This window comes from Poecilia reticulata, linkage group LG20 (genome assembly GCF_000633615.1).
Source record: "Poecilia reticulata strain Guanapo linkage group LG20, Guppy_female_1.0+MT, whole genome shotgun sequence".
Classification (NCBI taxonomy): domain Eukaryota; kingdom Metazoa; phylum Chordata; class Actinopteri; order Cyprinodontiformes; family Poeciliidae; genus Poecilia; species Poecilia reticulata.
This window is the reverse complement of record NC_024350.1, coordinates 2832349-2858684: the sequence shown is the minus strand read 5'-3', so window position 1 is coordinate 2858684 and position 26336 is coordinate 2832349. Positions and strand designations below refer to the sequence as shown.

The 26336-nt window shown below is 40.2% G+C and overlaps 1 protein-coding gene and 1 long non-coding RNA gene across 5 annotated transcripts in view; one reads left to right on the top strand and one right to left on the bottom strand.

Annotated features, from left to right (window-relative positions):
- adarb2 (adenosine deaminase RNA specific B2 (inactive)) overlaps positions 1-26336 on the bottom strand; it is a 210115-nt gene that overhangs the window by 72363 nt on the left and 111416 nt on the right. For 3 of the 4 annotated variants that reach the window (XM_017301928.1, XM_008438292.2, XM_008438294.2), the window contains one exon: positions 177-263. In XM_017301928.1, coding sequence (XP_017157417.1) covers positions 177-263 — 87 coding nt within the window. Of the gene's footprint in view, positions 1-176; positions 264-19212; positions 19235-26336 lie in introns of those variants that run through there. The other variant, XM_008438295.2, reaches the window with a different exon arrangement.
- On the top strand, positions 14112-15622 carry LOC103482257 (uncharacterized). The gene is made up of 3 exons (XR_536431.2): positions 14112-14314; positions 14928-15138; positions 15261-15622. It is a non-coding gene; the product is annotated as an uncharacterized LOC103482257 (long non-coding RNA).

The following is a 26336-nucleotide window of genomic DNA, read 5'->3' as shown; positions in this document are numbered from 1 at the left end:
CATCAGGAACACTCAGATTTAACATTTATTAGCTCACTTTTAAAAGACCCATTTGTAATCAAAGAGCTCATTCCCTCCCTTTTGCCCCCCAAAATAGTTAATTATGCAGGTGACAGAGATTTCAGTTCCACACTCGGTCTGCCAATGACAGACGGAGAAGGTGTGCAGCAGCTTACTTAAACTGTCCTCGTCCTCCGTGCTGCTGGTCCCAGGGCTTATGTACTTGAAGGGAGCGATCAATGCCGACAGCATACTGACTTTCTCTGGAGGAGAGACAAGAGACACGCAGAGTCAACACGAGGGCAGAGGTAGAGCTGTTTTGATGTTTTTATCGATTGAAGCCAGGGATTGTTGTCGGCCCCGACAACGAGGCAGAGATGGCGCGCGTGTGAGAGGAGGACTGCGCTCCAGAGGCCGTTCCCCCGTTAAACCTACACTGGAACGTGACACTCAAATCAGAGTGAAATACAAACTGGTGTTTCCTGCTTTTTCATTTCCTCCGAAGATGCTGCTACGTTTTTTTGTTTTATTTTTACCTTTTGTCAGGCTTGTTGTGAAAAAGACAGATATGCTTGGTCTTGAAATTTGATTGTTTTGCACTATAAACTGAAACCGTCATACAAAACGTAGAGATATTTACAATATAAATTGAGCTCCTTGTCAAAGTAGCTGATTTAATCTGGTGAAGTACTTTTATTCTAATTCCAGGATTAGCTGATATGAAGGTGAATGCTATTAGTTTGGCAAGATTTCAGACTTATTTTGATGCAACAACAGGAAGTGGTCCCTGGGTTGTCCTGTGCTGTTGACGGGGATCAGCCGATAAACAAGCTAGCTAGCAGGAAAACTAAAAACGAGCTCCTCCACCTCCTTCCAGTGCTGCTAAAAATGTTGCAAAAACTCACCACTCCTGGTCAAAAACATCCAGTCAGAGCCAGGAGGAGGGTCTTAGTGCTGTCAATCAATAAATATTCGGTATGCTGCTGAATGTGCTAATTTACAATTACAGGAAAACCTTAAATCTGTCGTTATTGGCGGTTATGCTATCTAGCCTTAGCATTGGTAGCAGGGTATGTTGTTGTGAACCAGCTGCAACTTAGCAAAGAGTAAATTGGAGGGGCTGAGAATGAGAGTGATTGACAGCGCTCTGATTGGTTGTTTCTGACTGAGTGGTGTATTTCTGTGAAGAGCTCAATTTTTTCACAGATGATCTGTCTTATAATACTGCCAACATAACTAACAAAACACATGTAAAAATCATATATAATAAAAGGCACGTATCGCATCTTTATAGGTCTTCAAAAAGTAGCTGAAACTTGAACTGATTCAGATTTTTTCGCAACACGATTAAAGTTTTACCCACCAGCTCTGAATCTTTCTGCAAATCGATTCAACATTTTGTGGAAGTAACACAGACTTAAACTTGTGTTCTCACCATTGTGCCTGAACAAAAAAAGAAAAAAGAAAACAAAAAGGGAGCTGAACTTTTTCTCCTCAGAGCCGGCTTGTCAACAGCCCCTCTTGTCTAGTTTCCCCCTCGAGGCCACGCGCTGTCCAGGTGTGCGTGTTGTTTACAGTGTGAAGCCCTATTAGGACCATCGCTTGGTCTGGTGCTCTCCGCACAGCGCTGAGTAAAATTGACAGACCAGTCTGGCTCCTTAATTAAACCTCCTCTCTCCTCCCAACGCCAGCTGATGATCAATAAAAGAGAAAGGCAAGAAGGAGGGGGTGGGGGGATTGAGATGGACTTGTACAGCAAGGTGATGAAGTAGGAAGTTGAAAAAGAGCCAGAATGAGTTTACAGAGTTGGAGCCAGGTGTCGTTATACTCTCGAAGCTTTTAGCACACCGCCCCCCTTTAACTCCTCCACCCGACTTTCCCTCGCCCTCATGAGCCAAGACTCATGAGGGCGAGAGTTCAAAACAGCTAAACGCTGCGTAAATTGGGGGCCTCACATTACGGGGGCTGTAAAGTCGTTTTGATAAGAGCGTGAGGTTGTGAACGAGGTCTCCTCTATTAGCAGAGCAGCAGCACTAGAGGGACTCAATGAGTCACTGTGACACACATGGTTACACTCCAAACACTGGCGAGTCCTTGTGGGCCAACATCACAATACGAGCACTTGCATTCTGACCTAATTATGGACTACAGCTCAACACAAGCAGCAATTTGGCCCTTAATGACTCCCTTGGCGTCACTGAGGCCATTTCCAAACCAATCTGTATTGTTTCTAAAGTCTCTAAAGGTTCATTTTTAGAAAAAAAAAAAAAAGAAAAGAAAGAGAGGATGAAATGTGACGTACTACTCGGTCAAATTTAAGGATTTATAGAGGTATGGTTGTAGCCTACACAAAGTCTATCCATGTACGTTTAGATAGCAAAGACAGTAGTTCACATGAACCATGAAATTAGAGCGCGCTCTGAGGCAATTAACACAGAGGATGGCTGAGCTTTCCCAGTGTAGCCCGAAAACACAGAAATCAACTGCAGATTTGGTAATCCCGCGCCGCAGAGCGGTCCAAGCGTACCGTTTAACGGCTTCTGCCAAGCTAAAGCGCTTAGCTGGCAATCAGACACAACAGCTTCACACAATCGGAGCTACATTATATAGTTGGGTGCTTACTGTGAGAGGCCACTGCTGCATATTTTAGTAATTGAGGGGATAAGCCAAATCAATGTCCTAATCTGTTTCACAGGCGAACACATGAAACACAAACGTCAGGCGAGGCAGAAAATGCAGTTAGATGTGATTTTCTTAGTTTCTTTTTTTTTTTAGATATACAGTGGAAGTACATGCAGTGATTCATATTTTGCCCACATTTTATGTTGCAACTATATCCTAAAATGTATTAAAAATTAATCTAGTCCCTCAAAACTCTACACACAAATACTCCATTATTACAATGTGGAAAACAGTTTTAAAGATTTTTGGCAGATGTATTAAAAATAGTAAACCACTTGCATAAGTATTCAAAGCCATTGCTTATGGTTAGAGATAGGCTTGTCACACGATAAATTTTTCCCCAACGATAAATTGTCACAGACGTCATCATGATAAACGATAATATTGTTGTTTTGAGACCATTTTCAAAAAATAACATTGTAATGGAAATAGAAAATAATGCAAGAAGAGATTCTCAAATTCTAATGAACCTTTAAAACTGGAACTGGAAGACATTTTAAATATCCAAAATAATTCAACGAAACAACAGAAACGACAAATAAACTGAATTAATTATGAAGTCTCTGTGACCAAAGCACCAGAATTAAGACTTCTGTCATCTATTTTTTGGTAGAAATAAGGCAATTTTATTTATATAGCACATTTTCAGCAACAAAATGCTTTACATGAATTAGAAGGAAACACAAACAAAACAGTAAACCAAAGGAAAGAGCAAAAAGAAAAAAAAAGTATAAATTAAGTTTTGGTTCTCCATGTTTGGTAGGATTAGTGATGCCTAAAAACTAAGTCGGTTCTCCATGTTTGGTTCTATAAAGTAAATCTAAATGTTGATCAAAGGTAATGTTTGGGTTGCTAAGCAGAATAAGAATAGACAGAGACTTGAGAAAACCATTAAATTATTGAGCTTGTTTTATCATGTTATTAGTTGATTTATTGTTTATTTTGACAGCCCTATAACGTGTTTTGTTCTGAGCAGTTCAGCTAAGAACAGGATGTCTGCTTTTGGATATTTTAGAGGAAATACACGACCTCACTAATTTTCACTAAGTACTGAGATCCCAACAGGTCTTCATAGCTCATGGCAGTAGTACAGAGTGGAGAACAGGTCGCTGGTGGGTAGCGCACTGTGCAAAAGTTTAATGACAAGTCATTCAAAGCTTCATGAAATTTTGAACCGTATCAACGTCGAACAGCCAGCGGCGCTGACTGATGAACTATCATCACACAAGAAAAAGGAACACAATATAATAAAGAGGAATGAGATTCAATGCACATCCTCATTGCTTGATGATATGCTGGACACATCACTGAGCTGTATGAAAGCTTTAACAGACCCTTTTAATACTCCATTCAAAGGACTTTCATTTGAACCAGACTCGCATTCACCGTCGGAACAGAGGTTTTGTCTCCTCTCCTCAGGGCTGCGTAATTTCATGCAACCCTACGATACGCTCCCTTTTTCTCCACTTTCAATGGAGCACAGTTCACGTCAAACGCCTCAGGAAGTAGCTATTGAGTGCGAAATATCGTGATGTTTTCAATGGCTCTGATGTTGCGGACGTATGTGGGGGAGAAAATAAGAGGTCACAGTGGAAATGCTGCCAGGGCCTTTGTGGAGGTTCATGAGGCGGGCTGACTGGGTACGCTCCCATCTCAAAGACGACCAAGTTGCATCCCAGGCAGGTTTTTGTCAGGATTTTGGAGGAAATTGGGCTTTTCCAGAGTCACGTAGGATATTTGTACAGTCTTAGTTTGAGCGTGATGTATCACTAAAGAGATGCCAACGGTAAAACACCTGAGTTATATTGGACTAACTAAGAAAACAATATTAGCTTAAATCCACCTGGAGTTTCATGTTGGGTTTAAGCATTCCTTGGAGTTCACGTTTACTTGCTAAGTCCTTGTACACGTCAATGTCACTAAATGTATCCCTTACCAGGCTAACGGCATGAAATTCCCAATATATGTTAGCGATAACCCAAGCAGACCACACATGAAAAGAAATCAACACAAATCTGTCCATGTATTATTGAAAAGATAAAGAAAGCAAGGACCAAACAGGCATAGGAAGGCAAAAAATAACTTTGAAAGCAATCCTTCATCTTATGCCATTCCAAATTAAAATCAGTCAGTTCCGAGTTCCGACTGATAGCATGTAAAAGCTTAATCCTTAAAATATCTCTTGAGCAGAGAGCGACTCTAATAGAAAAAAAACTGTTGGAAATATTGTCACTTCTTGAGATGCGGTCAAGCTAAGGTGAAATCCTCTCCATGTAAGCATGACTTCAAAGTCAAGTAGGAAAAAAATAAATAAATAAAAAATCCAGCCTGCTATGAAGTTCATCAAATATCCCACCAATCACCTCTGCTTATGCCCCCCCTCCCTCCACCGTTACTCTGCATGTCCTTCACGGTATGCATCAGCCATTCCTTCTCGTTCAGCAGCAGGCCTTAATGATGGGAGTCAATTCATGCCGATAGCCTCAGCTCACCACGGCCATCCTCTCCGCCGCCGCGCTGAGAGGAGACGGTCCTCATTTGTTTCCGCGGCACAGAGGCTGAGACAGAGGACAAGGTGGGCCGAGATAGGGGAGAACCTCGGCAGATGGCCGTGAACTCCTGATAGCGACAGGAGCGGCCGTGGCGTCCATTCGCAATGAGCCGCAGAGTGCAGGCTCCTTCTCTCCTTGCACCTCCTACGCCGGCTCTGAGCAGAGGGTAATGAGCCCAATCAGATTTCCCCATGGCTCAGCATAACGAATGGGTCAGATGAGCGACGGGAGACACTATTGAAACAGGCGCCGGGGGAAATCACAGACTCACTCGCTCTGTCTCCGTTTAACACCTGCCCGTCTCACTTTCCACTCAGTATCTTTCGAGACTGAAAGCTACTGAGCCAGTAAATGAGAGACTGAATTTTTTTTTTCATCCCCTCTCCCTACATCACACTTAAAACTTGATTCCTGCCAATTCTCTTATGTGATGAAAACAATCTCCACATAATAATACGTATTGGGCTAAGGGTCCTTGCAAACCTTTGTTTGAATACAATGACATGTAAACCGGAGTTTGAAAGCCTGTGCATGCAACAATTACATCCTGTTAGTTGCCTACTGGGCACTTAAGCTATACTACAAGGTACCAAACTGTGCGGGTCCAAGATTGTTTAGGGATCAAACTACCATTGAGCAGCACAGCTACGTTACTGTTACTGTCAAACATGTTAAAAGCCCCCAGAAATGTGCAGTATTATATATTTTTTTAACCAAATATGCTGTCTTTGAGAAAAGCAATGTGTTTTTCTGTTGCTGACATACATTTCATAAGTTTGTTCTTACTTCCGCATGTTGTAGAAAGTAGAGGAGCTAGGCTGCTTCAAAACATCATTTTGTTTACAACGAACTATTTTATTCAGGAGTCTTCATAGTGTACACTGATTTACCATCCCACATATCACATTACCAAAATACATTTATAAAACTGACTTGTGATTTAGGGCCTATTGTTTATTTTGGATCCGGAGCCGCTGCGTAGCTTGATTATATCTTGGGCTGGCGCTGATACTTAACCTGTTCTGTCCTTATCAGAGCATTTCAGCTGTAGTTACAAACACACGATGGTAAAAAGATTTTAAGAGTTTGGTTTTGGTACTTAGCCTGGCTACTTGCTGAAAAGTAGTTCATTATTCAGTTTTGGCCAGTAAAACATTCGGACACCACAAGAAAACTTTGTTAACACTGTGTTAGCCATACTCTGCGGCTGGCTAATGTTGCTAACGCTAGGGTCTCCTTTGTAATTAACAGTTAAAAAACTTTTACTGGGATAAAAACTGTTACACATTTTAATTCCCTTTAAAAGGCGTTAGAGTTGCAGTTGTTGTAGTCTGTGTCCATCTGTCTGTCTGTCCATCAAGCTAGTAGAGGATAAACCTGAAGGTGTCAATGTGCTCACTACCTTAAATTTCAAAACAAACTCATTCTAGGTTACGGCTGAAACATTCCAGGTTATGATAAATGTATGCGAGATACTAAAAGCACCTTTATTTTTTAAAAGTCTGTTGCAGTTTTGTGAATTTCTAATTTAAACCTTTTGAGGAATTAAAAAGGAAAATCTCCTGTAGCAGTGATTTATTTCCATTAGAACATTTTTTAACGGTCTCTGTGGTCTGTAGATATTTCCTGCAGAGTAAAAATTGTCAGCTTAAGAAATCTGCTCACACAGACCACCTGGTGAGTGTTACAGACAGGATACTGGCTTTCTCTGCAGGATGCAAGTGTTACCTACCTGTCAGTGCCGGTGTCAGAGTATCTGAGCCAGAGAATGTCTTTTTCCTCATTTTTAGTCAGATGTTTTAGCCTGCATGTGGAAGTTGAGCTTAAAAAAAAAATCCAAAAACAAACCAATAGGGACTAAAAAGAGGATCAACTAGAAAATATCGAGAGCAGAATGAGAAATACAAACCACTTATTCAAGAAAATGCATAAAAATATGTGATGTGGAAGATGTGAAATCTTCCACAGTTTTTCATAAAGTCTCACTTGGAATAAGCTAATAGGCCCAGCGGTTGGGGAAAAAGTTTCCTTAAACTCGAGCCTAGTTTATGGAAAGTTTGGAGATCAACACTGATCTCCAAACTGCATAAAAACTCTTTAAAGTCATTTAGAAACAAATCATGTGAACTGATAAAGCTAAAAATAGAACCTTTTGAACAAAATAAAGTGTTTGGAGGAAAAAATAAAAGAGGAAACTTTCTATAAAAACACCTATTTAAATGTCAAGCGCATGATTCTCAGACTGCAGTGAAGCATTGTGTAGTCCCCAACAGCTTGTGAGTCGTCAGTGTCATCTTTAAAATGAAACTCTGCAGAGTTTGGTTTTTGAGGTGTTGCTCAGGCTGCTAAAAAAAAACTTCCTACACAGACAAAATGCTGACTTTGGCTTTTAAAAAAAAGAAAAGGCAGAGCTCCTGTGCTGGCGCTTGTTGGTACGGCCCCATGTCATATTTGGCCCTTCAAATATTCATCAACCTGCCTGAACTAGTGATAAACAGGTAGATAGTAACGCATTTTATTATCTGTTGGCTCAAAAAAAAAAGTTTTTATGTGTTATTTTGTGTAAAAGAATGGGCTTGTTTAGACTCATTCATCGTTTTTAACGTTAAAATTTAACTTTTCATATCGGGAGAAATGATAAAACTTGGTAAATGAACAGAACACCTCTGCTGTGATTAATTACCATAATATTTTTATATTACTGGACTTTTAAACAATCCCCAGACCTGTGTGTTAAGTGACAGCACTGGAAGTCCAGGAAGGAATATAAAAAGGAGAGCGAGAAGTTGTAGTTTTAAACTTGTAGTTATAGGAGGTACATTTGCTAATATCACTGCTAGCCGATTTTAGCTAGCAGCTAGAAAATTATGTTTAAAGTACAGAAAGATTTCAGTAACTTTCCATCAGCTTCACTTATTCTCCATTAAACAGTAATTTTATTTACTGACTTATTTGTTCTGGTTTCTTTGCGGAGTGGATGACTTGAGATCACACTGACATATTCTGTGAATTTAATGTCAATTACCCCTTTTATAAATGTAGTCACCTGCTGCCTATCTATTATAAATGTGTGTGAAACTTTGTCAACATTCAGTTAATGTGCAAAAACCCAAAATGTTTGCAATTACGGTGTTTCCATTTAATAAGAAATGTAAATGAGTGTGTTCTCAAGATAAATTAATAAAAACCGTGTAGCCATGATCCTCCATCTACTTCCTGTTTTCTTTGTGGTTTGCGCCAGTGGCAACATCCGGTTGTTGATCATGTGACTTGTGTAAAGTGAAAATGGCGTGCTTTCATTAGGCAAATTTATTTTCAAAATGTCAATTTTTGCAACTATATGGTCAATGGAAATGCAGTGAACAAATGTTAAATACTTATTTCCCGCACCATAAGAAGAGTGACTTTGACCTGGATGCTTTTTGAATTTCTTGCTCTCACCAGTCCTAATGTTCAACTGTGCAGAAAAAAACAGACAAGATCCAACCAGGCATGTCTGCATGTATAGGTACGGGTGGCAGGAGGGGCCACTCCACCCAAAGTGACACTGCAATGTCCACAGACTAGAGCACCGTATTCCACTGAAGAATGGACACAGAAACCCGACTCAGGCGGACAGTGAATCGCTTAATCATACAGAAGCTCAGGGAAGAAATTGAAACCACTTTTTCTCTCAGCTCCGCCCCCCCTCCATTCTGACAGCAAGTCTCAGAGGAACCCTCTCCAGCTGCTGAGGCGAGGAGCCGGCGCGTTGCCGCGGGGACGCGCTCAGCATGCCTGACAGCAGTCTCTCTCGCCCCTACGATCAAACCGAGTCTCGGGCTCTCTCCGTCCGCACCTCCGCCTAACACCCCTCACATCTCTGTGAGCACTCACCTCAGAGAGCCGCACTTACAGCCACAATGCAGGCACTAGGCTCGAGAGCGCAGCCCAGATAAAAGCCTTTTTATGCCACATCCCAGGCAAGAGCAATATAAAAATGTTTTTTTCTTGTAGGAACGAAGAAAAAGAAAAAAAGGTACTTTTTTTTTCTTCCAATGGGCATCGAAAAACGTCTACTACCTTTGAATGCCATTGAGCCTGACTCCAAAAGCTTTTAGCAACAGAACAGCAAAAACTGAACAATGGCACCTCGGGGTGATCCAAATGCCTGCAACACAGAGCCATCGGACCCAAAAGGCTAACTTAGCCCCATTGGTATGTCTGCTTGAGCAGGAGCAGAAAAAGGCAAAGATGCTCTCTAGTCTTTCTTCTGCTCTTTACCTTTCGGCAATAAAAAGCGAACAGGTCTGATTCCCTCCTCTAGTCATAACACCCTGTAAAAAAACACCAACAAAACAAACTTGTGTGCAGCCCATGATGGCAGCCTGATAACAGGAGGATTTAATGTGCACCCGCTCCCCTGCTTAACAGAATATTAATGTCGGTTGTCATCCATGAGAATGACTCATTTACAAGCACGCCGAGGAAGCCGAAGACTCGAACCTGGATGAGGTTTGTCGCGCTGCTCGTTTGATAACAAGCACTCGAGTGTATTTACAAGGCAGAGCGAGCGAGATAAGTCTGCGGCGTAATGACACTAAGCAGGTCAGGAAGCGTCTCGGCAGTGCCGCTGCCGCCGAAGCTCCTCTCCCCTCCCACGGTTATCCCTGTTTCTGTCAGCGAGCGTGGCGCCGTCATCTGCTTGAATTTCAAACGCTAGGGTTTGCCTTGCGAGGCCTTTGCTCTCGACTTTCAACGGATTTGCGCGCGGATCGCTTCCCACTGCCGAGTCGCAGGCAAAAGAGGGGGGTGAGTGTTGTGCCACTTTGTTGGCTGCCTCAGCAATAGGCGGATGAGCAACCTGACCCGGTGCTCAGATGGTGATGCGACCCCCACCCCCCGCATGGGGTCTCCGATCTCAGAGCGTGTGGGAGTCAACCGGTAGGTGTGAGGTTAGATGCAAGTTGTTTCAGTGCAAGAGAGCTGGCAGTTTGAGCTAAAGGGAAAACACTCAAGAGGAGTACAACCACTGGAAAGAGTCTCAAAGAAAACAAATGCTATTGAGTAAATAGAAGAGCCATGGTATGAAGGCTTCCTGTAGGTGGAGTTTCAGAAAGAGCAGGAGCTTCTTAAAGTGACAGAGGCCCTTTAAGTCGATAAATTATGAAGTGAAATTTTTTTAAAGTCATACCTGATATAGATAGCATTTTGTAGCATACAGCAAAATCCATGCTGGTTGATACCCCTGATAGAGATGTGTTTATAGCCTTAAAGGGGCGGTATTTTGTAAAATTGATTTTTCAAGCTCTACATCATTTTATAATGTTATTCCCTTATCAAAATCATACCTGGAGTGTTGCCTTGATTCTTTCATGAATGTTTGAGAAATCCTTTAATCTCCCGTGGCAACCATTCAGCTATTGGGTGGTCCTAGCTCTGCCTTCGAGTCTTTGGAGCTTTCCAAGCTTCCACCTCACAGAACAGCCCTTCCCCAACGTCTCCACTAATCTGCTCCTTCAGACTAGCCGGCAGCAATTAGCAAACACCCGGTGGAACATCTGCTGAGCTCATTACAGGAGCTACTTCTCAGTACAACGCCGGTAAAAATGTTATTGAGTAAATAGAAGAGCCATGGTATGAAGGCTTCCTGTAGGTGGAGTTTCAGAAAGAGCAGGAGCTTCTTAAAGTGACAGAGACCTTTTAAGTCGATAAATTATGAAGTGAAATTTTTTTAAAGTCATACCTGATATAGATAGCATTTTTATAACAACTGAAAGCAACATAGTTACTTGATTTGGCTTTAAAATTTCACTATGTGCCTGCTTCACAGGCCACCAAGTATGGAAAATACATAATAATGCCCCTTTAAATATCAAATAATTGATATTTTTGATCAGTTACTCAGTTCTCCAATAGCCTTTTTTTACCAACTACTTTTTTATTCTTACTTGAGTATTTTCTTGGATGGCTGCTTTTTCTCTTGAGTAAAATATTTATTGAAGTAGAGCTACTCTTACTCTAGTACACTTTTTGGGGTATTTTACCCGCCTCTGTTAATTAGGCGAAAATTTCTATGTCCAAAAAATGCTCCAAGAGATATACTGGTGACTGAAATTGGATGATTTAATGGTGCATATCATGGCGTTTCCGACTGGTGAACACACCATGCCTAGCACAAAATACAAAGCTTTTTGAAAATGTGATGCCAAGAGAGGGAACAGTATTTCTCTCATTTATCTTTTCCGTCCCAGTTAAATGACACCCCTAATCAAATAAAACTCCTGTGTGATCTCCTCCACCAGTGTTGCACACCTCACATCGTGACACATATAATCAGGTGGACTGTTTGCACTACTTTGTTCAACGCAAATTGCTGCACCGACGCTGGCTGCACGGCACAGATGGGACGCGGGCAGTTTTTCATCGGCTGTTCCGTGCCACAGAGCCCGACACATCTGGTATGCAGCGAGCGGCATCTTTGCACTAATTTGTTTGTCACTATACATAGAAGGGACTATCTGTCTTCCTGCCATGCTTTGGTTGCGGCATGATGTTTGAAGAACATGGCTAGTCAGAAGTTTCGGGAGTCAAGCACACGAGCCGTCGGACTGTGTGGGGAGAGAGGGAAGTGGAGCGGGAATGTTGAGGGTGTAAATTCCTAACAAAGCAACTTCTGAACCCGCAGTTTCCAAGGAGGGAAGGAAAGATAATCTATTTGTGTATTAAAACCAAAATATAAAAATACAGATAGTCTGTGCAGCTAATGAGTCAGATTTATGGTTCAATTCTATGATATGGGATGAAATGAAAATCGTTTCTGATTTCTGCTGATGCAATAACAGCGCTACTGTTATGATCGGCCTAATTTATTAAGCGAATTGAAAACACACATTAAAACACTATAAGACCTAAGTTTCAAATCTCCACCTGGATATTTTTGCTTATTTTAATTGTACACAGTTCTTTAAATGTCCTGTGATTAAATATATTTGCCCATTTATCCACAACAACCGGAAGTTTCAATATCTAAAGTCTTTAAAGCCAAAAGTTGACATTTTCTAGTATTTGGTAGAACGGCCTCTTAAGCAGGGAAAAAGGGTGAATTTCAAAGTCAAGCTTGTAACAAACAAGTCATGGAGAGCAATGGCCAAATCATACATGGATTCCTGTTGGTCTGTAGACAGTCTCTTTTATAGACCTCCAGACGGTGCATTAACATTTTTGACATCCCCCAACATACAGCTCTAACTTTCAACACAGGTTTTTGCCACAAGGACAAAATTCCTTTTGATCAGGTCGAGATGTGCTACTTCCTGAGATGTTTCAGCCTCTACTTCATGTTGTCAAAACATGACAAAGTTTCTCTTTATGTCTTGCAAAATTGAACTAAAAGTGGTTTAATTCAGGATTTAGTACAGGATCAAATTGGTGTATTAACTCAGGATTTCTGTGTCTGAAATTCAAATCTATTTGATAATTACAAACATCCATATGTGACAAAAAAACTAATAAAACTGCAAGTGGTTTCTTAATGGTATGCTATACTGTGAATGCATCATTTTAGGATGTTGCCCAATTTTGCTAAAAATAAGTTTTTGATGTTTAGACACATTTTATGTGTAGTATGTATGTGCTGGGAAAAAAAACCAAACTAAACCACGTCTTTTAGTTCAATAAATAAAAAAAAACTATCTTTGGCTGCCCAGAATTTACATGAAATACAAAACAAGACTGAAAGGGGACTAAAAAAAGTGACTGAGTGAAATGAAAATGGCTCTGTGCTTGTACATAAATTTATTTTCATGGAGGGAAGAAAAGCACTTTTATCGGACGACAAGCACTTTCCTTGGCTACTTAAGAGTGACACTAATGTTGCGGTGAATGTTGATGCTGTGATAATACTGCCAGCAGAAAGGATGGGGGGGAGAAATTCCTGTGCACTCAGTGTCTTGGAAATAAAAATATCAGAATTGACTTAATGTGAAGAGGAAACAAGATTCTGATATTTTCTTTTCCTGCTGTTGTGCAATCCAGGTCTCTAAAGTCTATATCCTCCGTGGAAAAGGCTTGACAATGTTAGTAATTTTCACATTAAACAGTTAATCTATCTGTTGGATATTTCTGTTTTGATCAGTTCTAAAACATTCCATACATGGAATTCATAAAACAAAAGCTGACGGATCTTTCTAATATACACACTCAGTCACTTCGGTAACTGATTTGATTCAGAGGTGCCAAGTAAACTTCTCCTTTTTGAGCCTTCATCATTGTTCACCTGCTCGTTTGAAAGAAAGGGGGAAAAAATTCACTTTAAATGAATGTACAGTCAAGCAGAGCTAAAGGGAACAAGAACAGATATATTTAGTTCTCAAACTGTCACCAACGTACTGAATAATGGAGCCGCAGAACGCTCGCGTGTAGACAAGCTAAAAGGGTTTTGCTGTCGTTTCTCTGATTTGGCGCCAACAGGATGATGGTATGTCTTGTGTCATCATATAAAATAATCTCGGGTGCTGTCTGTTCCCGCGAACTAAGCCCAGAATCCACACGAATGCTGTGGTTTCAAAGACGGTTCTCTTGCAGCTTACTAATAAGTTCCATCTGACCCGGAGCGTGCCTAGAGGTCAAAGGCCATACAGTGTGGAGAGCTCCTTATCATCAGGGGTGTCAGGATAGGAATGCAAAACATGTTACAAATAACACAAATGTAAACCCCCCCGAGAGTTTTTTTTTTTTTTTTCAGGGACTGGGGGGGCGGCAAAAAAAAAAAAAATCCAACAGTCACATTGCAGGTTGTTGTATACATCTCGGAATTTCGGAGAAGTGCACGATGCTGGAGGGCAAAAACGTGACTCTTTTGGTTCAGATAAATAGTCACACTGCTGCGGTAAATCAATTAACTTAGTGCAACACGCTACAACATAGAGAACACAGAAAAACAACTCAGAACCACTTGTACTCTTCACAGATCCTTTGCCATAGCAACTGACTGACAAAAGTTCTACTAGATGGCAGAGCAGAGATTACTTAACATCTATCAGGACTCGGCACCAAAAAACTCAAACATTTTCCACACAAAGAACAGAAAATTCAGTCCGGTAAAGTATTATGTTTTCTGTCTTGATGTTTATTTTTGCAATTAATCAGTGGTGGTCTGAAGACAGCTGTGTTTGATTAGCTAACTTAAAGTTGCACGCTACTGATGGTCTGCTAGAAAATAGGTGCATTGTTTGCCTTTCATTTTAATTGAACTGAAGCATGTTAAGATTGTCAAAGTCAAGCTAGCATAACTGACCTATTTAAGTCCAGTCATAAATTCCAACATTTAGCATTCTGGCTGTCTGAAATTAAGCTTTTGACGTCTTTAAGCCCTCTGGCTGTTGCATGGCTTTACCTGAGGGTGAAATCGTTGGGAAGGATAGAGAACTGTCCTAAATACTGACAAATCTTCTCATGATGGAATAACGGACTTGAAGTAGTTTTCAGAACCCTTAGGTTGTTGGATAGTTGTTGTATCGTTGAGGTAATTTTGTTTACGTTCCTCCTGGTGCTGGATCAAAACACACCACTTTTGCCTCACCAGCAAAAAGAGCAAACACGTGGCTATGTGTGAACTCAGCTTTAATGGGCTTGGAAACCAATATGCATTTTTTGGTGAGATTTAAAAAACAGAACGTCATACCTGCACAATTTTTGTTTTCCGATTTTCAGCTTACATCCTTGTGTTAAAAAGTCTTATGGAAAAAAAACCCCCAAAACTATCTACAGTATGTTGAAGATTGTGAACGCCTCACAGAGAGAGATGAAGGGTTGAGATTTTGTTTCGCCACCCATCCATCATCAAGTCCTACAGAAATCAATGCATATTTAAGGTTTAGACTAAAAATATGCTTTTCAAACCAGAGGCAAATGCCACACGAAGGTAAATACGGCTACTATTCTGAGAGGGAGTCGTAATCCAAACTACTCCAAATGACTTTATTTCAGTCACACAAAACCCGTCAACCCTCCCCAGTCCTCCCAATCGCCTTCTGTCTCATGCAGGAGAAAGCAGCAGCAGCTTCCCACCGCAGCCGAGGCTCCATGAATGATGAGTAATGGCGTAGGAGAGTGAGGTCATTATGGAGACGTGAAAGTTTGAATCGGCGCACCGGAGGCTTCATTTGTTCCGCATTCACGCCTCTCTTTGACTACGAAAGTGCACACCTGACTCGCGGCTGGGGGAGAGAGGGTGACTGGCGCTTCTGCTCGTTTCCGCTTCGGCGTTTTGAAGAAGGAGCAGGCTGAACAATTTGGAGACGGATCTCTTCAATGCTCCTCGAAATGCTGGATGTGTGAGGAGAGATTTCTTTGCCCGCAGAGTTTCTCTCAGAAAGAAAAAATTAATAAAATTGTGATTAAACTTGACAAAACATCAGTTTGAAATGCACTAAAATAGACTGAAAATACATCGCAATACATATGATGTAAATCTCGTCAAGGATGCAACTCAATGCTGCATATGTAGCCTTACTAAGGACAACAAACAAGGAAGGAGGCCATTTGCCACACAAAACAAGAATCAGAACCAACAAGCATTGCTGTAGCATGAGACAGTCAGAAGCATCGTAGAACTCCAAAAGTAACAATTACAAAAGTGAAACAAAGTATTTTCTCTTGATAAAAATCCTGTCTGATCTAAAATTGGCTGGTTGGACAGTAAAAATCAAACCTAGAGGGTTAAGGGTTATGTTTAACTTTTCTTCCAAAAGAAGCATTTTTTTAATATGGGTCAAAAAGTTCCATTTTGGCTTCACCTGGCCAGATATGAAGTGTCTGCTCATTCTTCCACATATTGACTGCGTGTCCTACAGGACTTGTGGCAAATTCTTCTCAGCGCTCTTCTATAAAGGCCAGATTTGTAAAGTTGTGTTGTTGACACATTGTCTCAGCTGAACTGTGAAACTCCACAGGTCCCATGCTATTTTTAATCAAAATTAGTTTCTCCATCACAATAAGACTCTACTTTTTGCTAGTCTATTGCGTAAAATTAATTTCACTCATTCGTTTTATTGATTCATTCCAGTCATGTCACAACCATTACGTCGAGCGTTTCCACATTAAACTTCCATTTTAACAAAGCAGAGATGACGAAACCTGAGAAAGTTCATGGATAACGAACTGTGGCAAAGTAGGGGTGTGTGTAACTGGGAACTTTGGTATCGATCCAATACCAAGTAAATAGATATAGCTGAAAGGAATACCGATACGATACTTAAACATTGTCATTAACATCGAATAATTTCGGGATACGACTTCAGTTGATTATGATTGAAATAAAATACAGGACAACGATTTTAGGCAAATTAAAGTGTTTTTTTTAATAATTAACCAACTGTAACAGAAAACAATGTAGCAGTATATAAATGAAATAATTCCCCTATTACCTTCTACTACACACAACTGTTTATAGGATACCTGAGTCTGAAACTGTAAACTGCATATAACCTAGACAGGAATACCGTCTTTCCTTCAACAGTTAATAGTCGGCCAAATTCATATTTGAGATTTGAATATTATAGTTTCAGAAACATTTTTTAAGCTGACCGAATAGATCATAAAAAACTATGCTAATGAGGGAAATGAACAAATTGTATCTGAAAGAAAGACATTTTCAGAGCAAACATTAGAAATATATGAAATGCTACTCTCACATTGAAAATGTACGCTCTTGATATTGGACATTTTAATTCCTTCATTCGGAGAAGAAAATATAAACTAAAGTACTGAACTATAAATCCGACAATAATACTCAGCTTTGTATCGATCTTTAGAATGATCACAAAGCACTGTGTGTTTTCCAAAGTTAGTCTTGGTTAGTCATTACTATTATATATTTAAATATTAATTGACAGGAAACTCTCCAGTGGACTTCCATGATACCAATCAGTTGTTAGGAGACGTGTGACGCATCTCCAAAGGCTCTAAAAACATATCACAATATCGTCATTATTCTTGGTAGGTTTTGATTGTCTGCACAGAGTCGGCAAACTCACAGCGCCGTGTGTGTGTGTGTGTGTGCTGCTCTTTGGTCCCTGACGTGTCTTCTCTGAGTCACTCCATAGTTTCACTTGCTTTGATCTCCAGTGGATAGCTGCCTTTTTCCAAGATGACACATCGCATTTAGTCATCGGCAGGTTCGGCTCGTATGCGCGGCTGCTGGACAGAGAGACGTTTGTGATATCTGTCCCTGAGTATCCAACGTCATAAGAAAGTGTTAAAAAAGACCTTAAAAAAAAGCTAAATAGAGATGACAAAGAGATAAAAGCAAAAGGAGAACTGTGAAAGTGAATAATAGATGGGAGAGTCCTCTGTTAGGAAAGCACAGTTACCTTCAGCGGACGACCCGCAGCAGACAGGACCATGAAACGGAACACCGGCCTTGATTTGTTCTAGGTGGGCTCCGATGGGTGAGGAGCCACTCGGCGTAGCTGTTTATAACACAGTGTGCATCAAATGCGCTCTGACAGTAACACAAGCCTCTGTCTGTTTAGCTCCAAACGGCAGAGGAGATCGGAGGGAGGGGAGCCCTGCAGCGCTACGGTCTGTATGGAAGGGTTGCTTCATGCATTTGTCCTCAAGTTGTCAGCTTTAGCAATGTGGACGACATCAAACTCCTCACCCTAGCTTCGCAAAATCTCGTGTATTGTGTTCACACATGTTAGATTTTTTTGTCGTCACATTCTGCAGGTCCAGATAGGACTGGATATTAAATTTGTAACAATATATATCGCTGTAAACATGTTATATGTTTTTAAAAATAGATAAAATGTCTTCTAGAATTTCCAATATTGAATATGTAAGATATTCACTGGACGCCGCTCAGCCTCTCACACCGAGCTAAGCAAGGTTGGTGACATCAACTAATTCACTCACTCTATGGTTACCTAGCAACAACCTGCTGAGTAACTTGTTTAGCCACAGATTAAGGTTTCGCCATACCTGCCTCATATCTGCTTAAGCATACATGTATGGTGGTGCCTTTTGTTTTTCTGGGTAATGGATACACTACTTTTGTCGTTAAACAGGCTAATCTTAGCCTACCCATTGCCTTATGGTGTAATTCTTCTTGATTCTCATCTCCCTCCACTGCTCCGTCTGGACTTTCTTCCATTGAAGTGGATTTCTCTGGCAGAATTTCTACAAGACCAATCAGCAAATGGAAGGACAAATTGTGAACGGTGACATTGATTTTCTGCGCTGTTTAGGATTGTTGTCTGCCTGTAATTTTCCATTTCTGGTAATGTTGAACTGACTCACTCCATACGTGACGGGAAAATGTGAGTAAAGTCAAAAACTTCAACACAGTTCAGCAAGCAATCGCTTCTAAACAGCGGAGAGCCCAGACCCTCTACACGAAGCACAGCGTAGAAATAGAGGCTGGTTTTACCAGGCGAGACTAATCTGCAAAAAACTTACAAGATTTTTTAGGTTTCCATACGATATTTTTGTGAGGCTTCGACCACGTTATGACTTATTCATATGAACTGGAAACCAACCAGAAATTAAGACCAGTGGCTTAAAAATCCAACAGTGTTGATCACAAAATATTTTCCCAGAAAGGGTTTGCAGGGAAGATCCTGACCGTAGCTTAACAGCAAGGGTTTTTTTCTTTCTTTCTTTCGACTGAGATGTTGTATATAATTACCATCTGCAGTGCTGTCATACATACCGTTGAGCCACTGGGAAAAGCCACTACTTTTCACAACAGGGGGCTTTTATTTGCCTGGAATCTTAACACAGGTCAGCGTTGTAAAGAGTAGCCAGCATTGACTGTTGCCCAAAGGAGCATTTATAACCTAGATTGGGTACATTGAGACATCAATTCTCAGGGAAAAAACAGAGAACAAACATCATGATCTGTAAGAATAAACCGTCTCCGTCTCGCTGATCCTTTATTGAAATTCAGAAGAGCCCAGAGGGAAGAACAGACGTCTGTTCAAAGACATGTTTTTACCTGTCATGATGATTTTGCTCTCTGGAACGCCCAGACAGTTCGGTTTTCTTAGCAGAACCACTTTAAAACCAGCTCTGGTATCAGCCAAGTTAGCTAAACAGAGAGATTATTTTAAAATGTGTTTTATCATGTGATTAACGCCACAAAACATGATCGTCAGATTTTAAACCGATGTTTCTAGAACTAGCTTTGTGCTAAATAAGAAATGTTGAAGGGTCGTTACACATTACCCAATAAACTTATGTAAATTTTAATTGAGGATAATAGTTTGTGAATGTGATAGTAGAAAAACATTGTATGCATTTTGTTTAACATTTGTGATTAAAATTTAATGGAAAAAATTTAATCCGTTAGCCGTTGTTCATGATTTGTGGCGTTCAGCAGAGAGGCAAGTTGTATTATTAGTTACTTCATCACTATGTTAGTAAAGGTAAAGACCTGCCACTGCCACTGGACAAGTAGATGAGAAAGTTTCTGTGTCACAGGTTTGTATCCAGTTTTAGCTAGCTTGCTTTAGCAACAGTGCTAGTGCTAGAGTCATTAGCAGTGTTGCTAAGCAAATTTGCTTGCTAGAAACCAAATTTAACAGCTAACTTTGCTTTCTAGAAAACTAGTTAGCAAGGCAACCCTGCTAGCTAACTGGCTAGTAATATTAGCTTCTAACCCTCTGAGGTGATCATTCGCCATGAATGACACATATTAGCTGAAATATTTACTTGCTACATTATTACAATAGATTTACAAAGTTTGTTACAGTTTCAGAAATGTCTTATGTTTTGGTTACAAATCAATAGTTACTTTTCATTCAGAATTATTTTCATTTTAATTTTGTTAGTTGAGGACGTACATTCTAAAAACAATTAAAAATCGTTTATTTAACAAATTAAGTTCTTAAAACCGTATGCAAATTTTTAAGACAAATTTTAATAATTAAATTCAAGTAGCTCATTTTATCAGTGTACGACAAAGTAAAGCTTCCCAAACGAGGGTCATTAAGTAAAAATTAAGCATGTAGGTGTCCTTGAACTGTTCCCGGGGCCTTTTTACCTCCCTCTGCCTGCTTCTCTGAGCCTCTGTACCTGGCTGCCTGTCACCCGGCCTTTCAGAGCCACTATCTACCTATCAATCTGTGAGTGTGCCCGCCTGCGTGTGGCGATAAGGAGCCGTGGGTGTCTGTAGCCCTGACACCAGCTGATTTATGCTGGCCCCTTTCCCTTTAGGGGGCCGATTTGTGAGAAAATCCCCGACGACTCATGCTGACTCTGTGCGTGTCTGTTTGTTTGCATGTGTGCGTGGCGCCAGGACGGTCTGTCAAAACAAAGCTGACGGGGAGCTGTAACTCTTACTGCCACATTTCACCTCCGGTCCATCACTCACGGCTGATTTAATGTGTGATTTGTCCTTTAATGAATGACAAGAAAAGTTTTTATCTTACAAACCCCCCCCGCCCCCCAAAAAAAACAACAGAAAAAAACACTTTGGTGTGGCTTTAATTCAATAAATGGTCGCAGAGGTTATGATACAATAAAAGATAAATGAGTGAAACAAATTAGAAAAAAATGTGGCTGAAAAGAACAGAGATTACCGAGAGGAGAAAAAAAATGATTTGGAGTGAGAAACAGCTTGAAGTCTGTATCTCAGTGTGGGAGTATCTGTTCTCCCCTAATTTAATCATCTTGGATAAATTTTCCCCAAGCTTCACTCATTATAGCTTCAAATAAAACAACTTTAAATACTAAATGTGGGTCTAAAAACAGCACCAGAATACATGACAAGAAATCAAATTAAAGCTTGCAAATTGCCAGTGGATCTAAATTTTCATGAGCCACTTTCTGCTCTAATGGCAGCAACAGCAGTAAGCCGCACGTAGATTTGGATTTCTATTGGCTTTCACAGGGAAATGAGTTCAGTTCAAATCAAAATGATGTCCTTTCATAACTCAAATTTTTTCTCAGATAAGTTTAAATTAAAAAAATTCCTTATGAAACTACTATGAATTTATGTAAAAATATCTGTAGTTATACGGCTAAAGCATTTGGACAATGTGTTACAGAACAAAGTTGGGAAATATCAATGCTTGTTCATGCTCGTACTTATTTTCTTTTTCCATATTTATACAGACCTAGCACATAGCTAAAGACAACTTCTATACTGAAGGAAACCTACTGGTTGTTCAAGAATAGTCTAAAACATTGATATTAACAATCCTATCACTGTATTGTGCATCTGTCTGTTGCTTTAAAGCTTCAGGAAAACAAGGTGTCATATGAAATAAACATTCCCACATTGCTTTCTAACATATTTAAAACACATTAGCCGCTACCACAAACTAGCTGCTAATATACACTAACTCAATAGCTAGCTTTTTTGTCTCCATCAAATTTATAGCCTGTTGGCTGAATGATGTTCATCTTTTTTGGTTCAATCGCACAAGGTTTAAAATGTCTTAAATTCAATAAAAAATGTAAGTTGGCCTTAAATTAACCAACCACAGATGATTAAATTTAAGAAATATGTAGTTTATTTTTCTTGGAAACTTAATCATTGCATTCTGTAACTCAAGGAGGTTGCAGCTACCGCGATCTAGTTGCTAATATCCCCTAGCTAGGTGTTTAGTTATCAAGGGTAAAATGTAAATTTATAGCCATTTTGACTGGATGATGTTCATCTCTTTGTCATTGGCTCACTCGCACAGGGGCTTAAAATGTCTTAAATTAAGTAAAGAAATTAAGTTGACCTTATGGATATTATATTACTTAACCTTGTATAGTTTCTTTCCTCATGAACTTAATCTTTGCATTCTGTAATTCAAGGCAGTTGCAGCTAGCTGCAAATTTAACCTAGCTAGCTATGAAGGGTAAAATGTAAATTTATAGCCTTTGCCATTGGCTCACTTCTGTTGCCAACCCAAACGATGCTGCATTCATTCTGTGCTAAAAGCATGACACAACTACTTAAGATATGTGATTTTCTTAAGTACATTTCTGTCATGATACAGGTCTTAAATTTCATTGTTAATAGTCTTAAAAAGGCATTAAAAGGTCTTAACTCTGTGGATGCTCTTTCCAAAGTCCTCAGATTTAACTCGGAGCCGCTGAGTTAACAGCAGGCACGGATTTGGGATGCCACAGGTTCAACTAGTGAACTCTATATGTGCTCCCAACTGTTTCTATCATCTGAGCATCTTTTTCTACTAAAATGTAGCCTTCGTGTTTGCGGCTGCAGAGGCATTGGAGGCGGGGGAGACAAAGGAGCCCCTGTGCTGTTTTGGCGCCAGTCCTCCAGTGATAGAATGTACATTCAGCACACCCAGAGCCTGTTTGCTGAGATAATTAAATTCTCAAAAGATGCAAGGAGACGCAACACGTAAATTAATTTGAGCCGCAGCAACTGACAGGATTTATGCCGCTTTGGTGGGAGCTATTCACTTCCAGAACAAATAAACGGGATGTTTTTGAAATTAATTACTGTTCCAGTGGGCCATTAAAGAGTATCAGTTATCAGATGACTTTGAAATACACAGTTGGCTCTTTTGATGTGTTAATGATGATAGAGTAAATCATCCCTCCCTGCCATGGAGAAGTGAAAGAGACAGGGGATGAGACGCGCAAATAACGACAAAAAACAGAGACGTAGGAAACCTGGCAAGGGTCCAGCCGCTAAAGTTTCACTTAAAACACACCAATAATGTTGATATTGCATCAAATTCATTCATCAGGACGTTTTCTGTCCTGATTTTATACTTTGTTCGCCGTTCCCGAGTGAGTTTAAAGTCAACGCTCACATGCTGCGCTGTAAAAACACTGGTATCGTTCAGTTTAAGCGAAGCCGTGAGCCTCTGAATGCAGAGCAGAATTACAGCAGATGTAACTGATGGTGTTTCCCTCCCCTCCTCGTTCCTCTGTTGTAATGTGGGCTTGGATTTAATAGGCTGCCTCTTAATCCATGTAAAGGAAGGCAGAAAAGACCCATTTGACATGGGCTAACTTCCCTCTGTAATTAGAAAACCTCATTAAGTTCATTAAGTCATTCCTTGTGTTGGGGGATTTGTTTTACATGTGCCGGCAACAAACTCTGGGCGGGGGCGAGCTGGATGTGGGCTGATAGAGGCGGCCGCCGGGAGACGGAAAACTACGTGTGTGAAGCAGACAGGGAAGTGGATAAGAATGCGTGAAATAAGATATTTTCATGCATGATAGGCTTGTACATTTATTTCACTCTCCACAACCAGGAAATCTGTACAGACAGAGTGGAATAAAGTGAGTGGTAACGTAAAGCACTAAACTCTAGCCTCAGTGTTTAACACAATTAGACTGCAGAGTTTTCATCTTCAATGCGAGTTCAAAAGGGAAATATTTATATAATGATTTATCCATTTAGTAGGAGACGTCTGAAACGAGTCGCTCGGCAACCAAACAACTCCCAACAAGTGTACCGCTATCGTAAGTGAATGGAAGCAGCTAAAAGTCACACTTTTGTCGACATTATCACGTTGTTTTACTCTTGGGGGTTAATCCCCCTCCACAGTAATGTACATCAAAGTCCAATATCTTTATGTCTCTGGAAAATCTAGAACAGGGTGTCAAACTCATTTTCATTTTAAGATCAAAACTATGTATAAACAAATGGTTAAAATATGAATAAATACCAGTCTCTAAATTTGATGAGTACATCTTAAAGTTAAATGATATTGAACAACTTTCCACACAAATACATTTTGGCAGCACAGATAAAAACTGTGCTGATTTGACTGATAAAATAATATTTAACTGTTACTTTGGCAGGTGAAATTTAAGGCTTTTAAGACCTTTTTTAATGTCACTTTCAATTAAATTTAAAACAGAAAATACTACACTTACAACTCAATCCATTCTCAGAAAGATATTTTTTTGTCAAAAAAGAAAAAGTAAAAAAAGTATCTACTTATTTGCTTAAAAAGATGTATAGATATCTTTTGTGCTTTTTAGATACATTAACCGGGAATAATCCAGAAAAGGAGGTAAACCAATGGGTTCTGGAAGTCCAAATACTGATTATCATTGGTAGATATGATTAAACGGACCTTTGTCTTTTCTGCTTATTGAAGGCCTTGGCCTCACTCTGTGGAGGAGGTGAGTTGGGTCTGCAGGTACGTCGGATAGCAACACGGTAACAGATGACTGGATGCCGCCGCCAGAGGCCTTTAGGGGTTTTTTCTTGTTTGTTTTGTTGGGGATTTTTTTTTTCCTCGTCTAAGTTTTGGCTTCAGGGCCAAATGATTCCTGTGTGGGTGTCACTGAGAGCGGCGATTCATCATTGGCCGAATTACTTAGTGGGCTGAGAGCAGAGGCCATTCATCTCTGCGTGTGACACCGGCGTGGCCACGGAGACGGCGAGCTGCCGCTGCTCAGGCGGTCGAGAAATCCAACGACGGACTCATATTCACATGGAAACACTCAGTCACAGCGACAAGAAGAGATGCGAGAACAGAAACCTTATCTGTTTACATCTGGCTAAAGACCTTTTAGATTATAATCAAGGGACGTTTGTCATTTATGTCATTGTGTTTCAGTAGTTTAGTTATTTGTTCTCCAGGAGTTTCGGACCTTCAGTCCATATTTGCTATCTTTAGGTGTTTGAATTTTGGGATTTATTTGTATTTGATCACTTGCTTGTCGTTTTTCTTTGTACTCCTCATTATTGCTCAATTGGTCTTGCCATATTTATTACTTTCAAATGCTTTGAATTAAATGACTTCACTCTTCTTATGCTCCATTTCTTGTGCCTTTGGAGTTTGTTCTCTTAAATCTTTTCTCCTTGATTTTTGAGTCTCAGTTCTACTCTAGCATTATAATTCACCTTCTCTCAGCCTGCTAGTTTTCTCATTACTTTATTCTTCTGTTAAAATGTCTGATAGTAACCTGTTTCTCGGTCGTAGCTTTTTATCTTGTTTGCCCTGTTCCCGTTTTCTTCATTAATCCCGTCATCAGTCCGAGTTCCTGTCTGCGTTCTGGTCCAGCTTCAAACCCACATTACATGGCAGTAGTTCAGGTTTTATTTCTGTCATGACCCGCCTTCCTCGTGTCAGTAGATCTTGATAGAGGTAATTGAACCTTTAAGTCAGATTCCACGACTGAATTATTAGATTCTTTTTAAAAATATTATAAGATCAAACTCCAGAGTGATAGCAAGTCATACGTAAAAGAATGTTTTTGTAAATAAGTTAATAGATTAGGCAAAAATATAGAACAGCAACAATATTTCATTTTAGTTTTAAGGTAATTAAAACACCATGCGTTTGTTCTGCTTATTGTAATGTAATATTCGGATTTCGATAGACAGTCACACAAACACCGAACAGCTTTCCTACACCTGCTAAAGAAAATCATCAGTACAGCATGATGCTGCCACCGCCGTGTCTCCATGTTCAGGGTGATTTGCAGTCTTAATGTTTCGTCACATTTGGCATTTTCTAAGAAATTCAACCAGGACCAGGACTGAGAAACCGCTGATAGATGAAAGTACACATTTTTTTAAAACATCTATTCACTATTACATGTTGGTAAAATCTCCATAAAATACAGCAAAGTTCACGGTGACAACATGTGACCAGGTGCAAATGCTTTTAAACCGTATAATGTAGCAACAATCTCCACCGAACAAGAATACATGTGAATTGAAATACCGAAACGCTCACTAAAGATAAAAAGCATCAGCTCATAGCATTCAAATAAATGTGACGAGAATGCTCCTTAGATCAAGTTTAAATGTGCAGCACAACAAGACACACACATACACACACGGTCATAAACAACCCCCCCCTGCCAGGCCTAAACACCACCATGTGCTGATAAGACAGAGCAACCACTCACTACCCTGCAGGTGAAAAACAAGGAGGGCATCCATACAATGAGCCTCACACGGCGTCATGCATTTACAATCCACCTCTGTGGCATCAACATAAATCTGCAGAGCCGAGACGTGAATGATTTAAAGCCCCCATTCACTTCGGAAGCGCCAACCGAGGGGAACGCACGTGAGCTTTGGCAACAAAAGGGTTACTTTGAGGCTGTGAATGGAGTACCTGGATGCTAAATGGAACAATTTTTTTTGTTGTTTTTTTTTTTAAAGTGGAGATAAGTAAC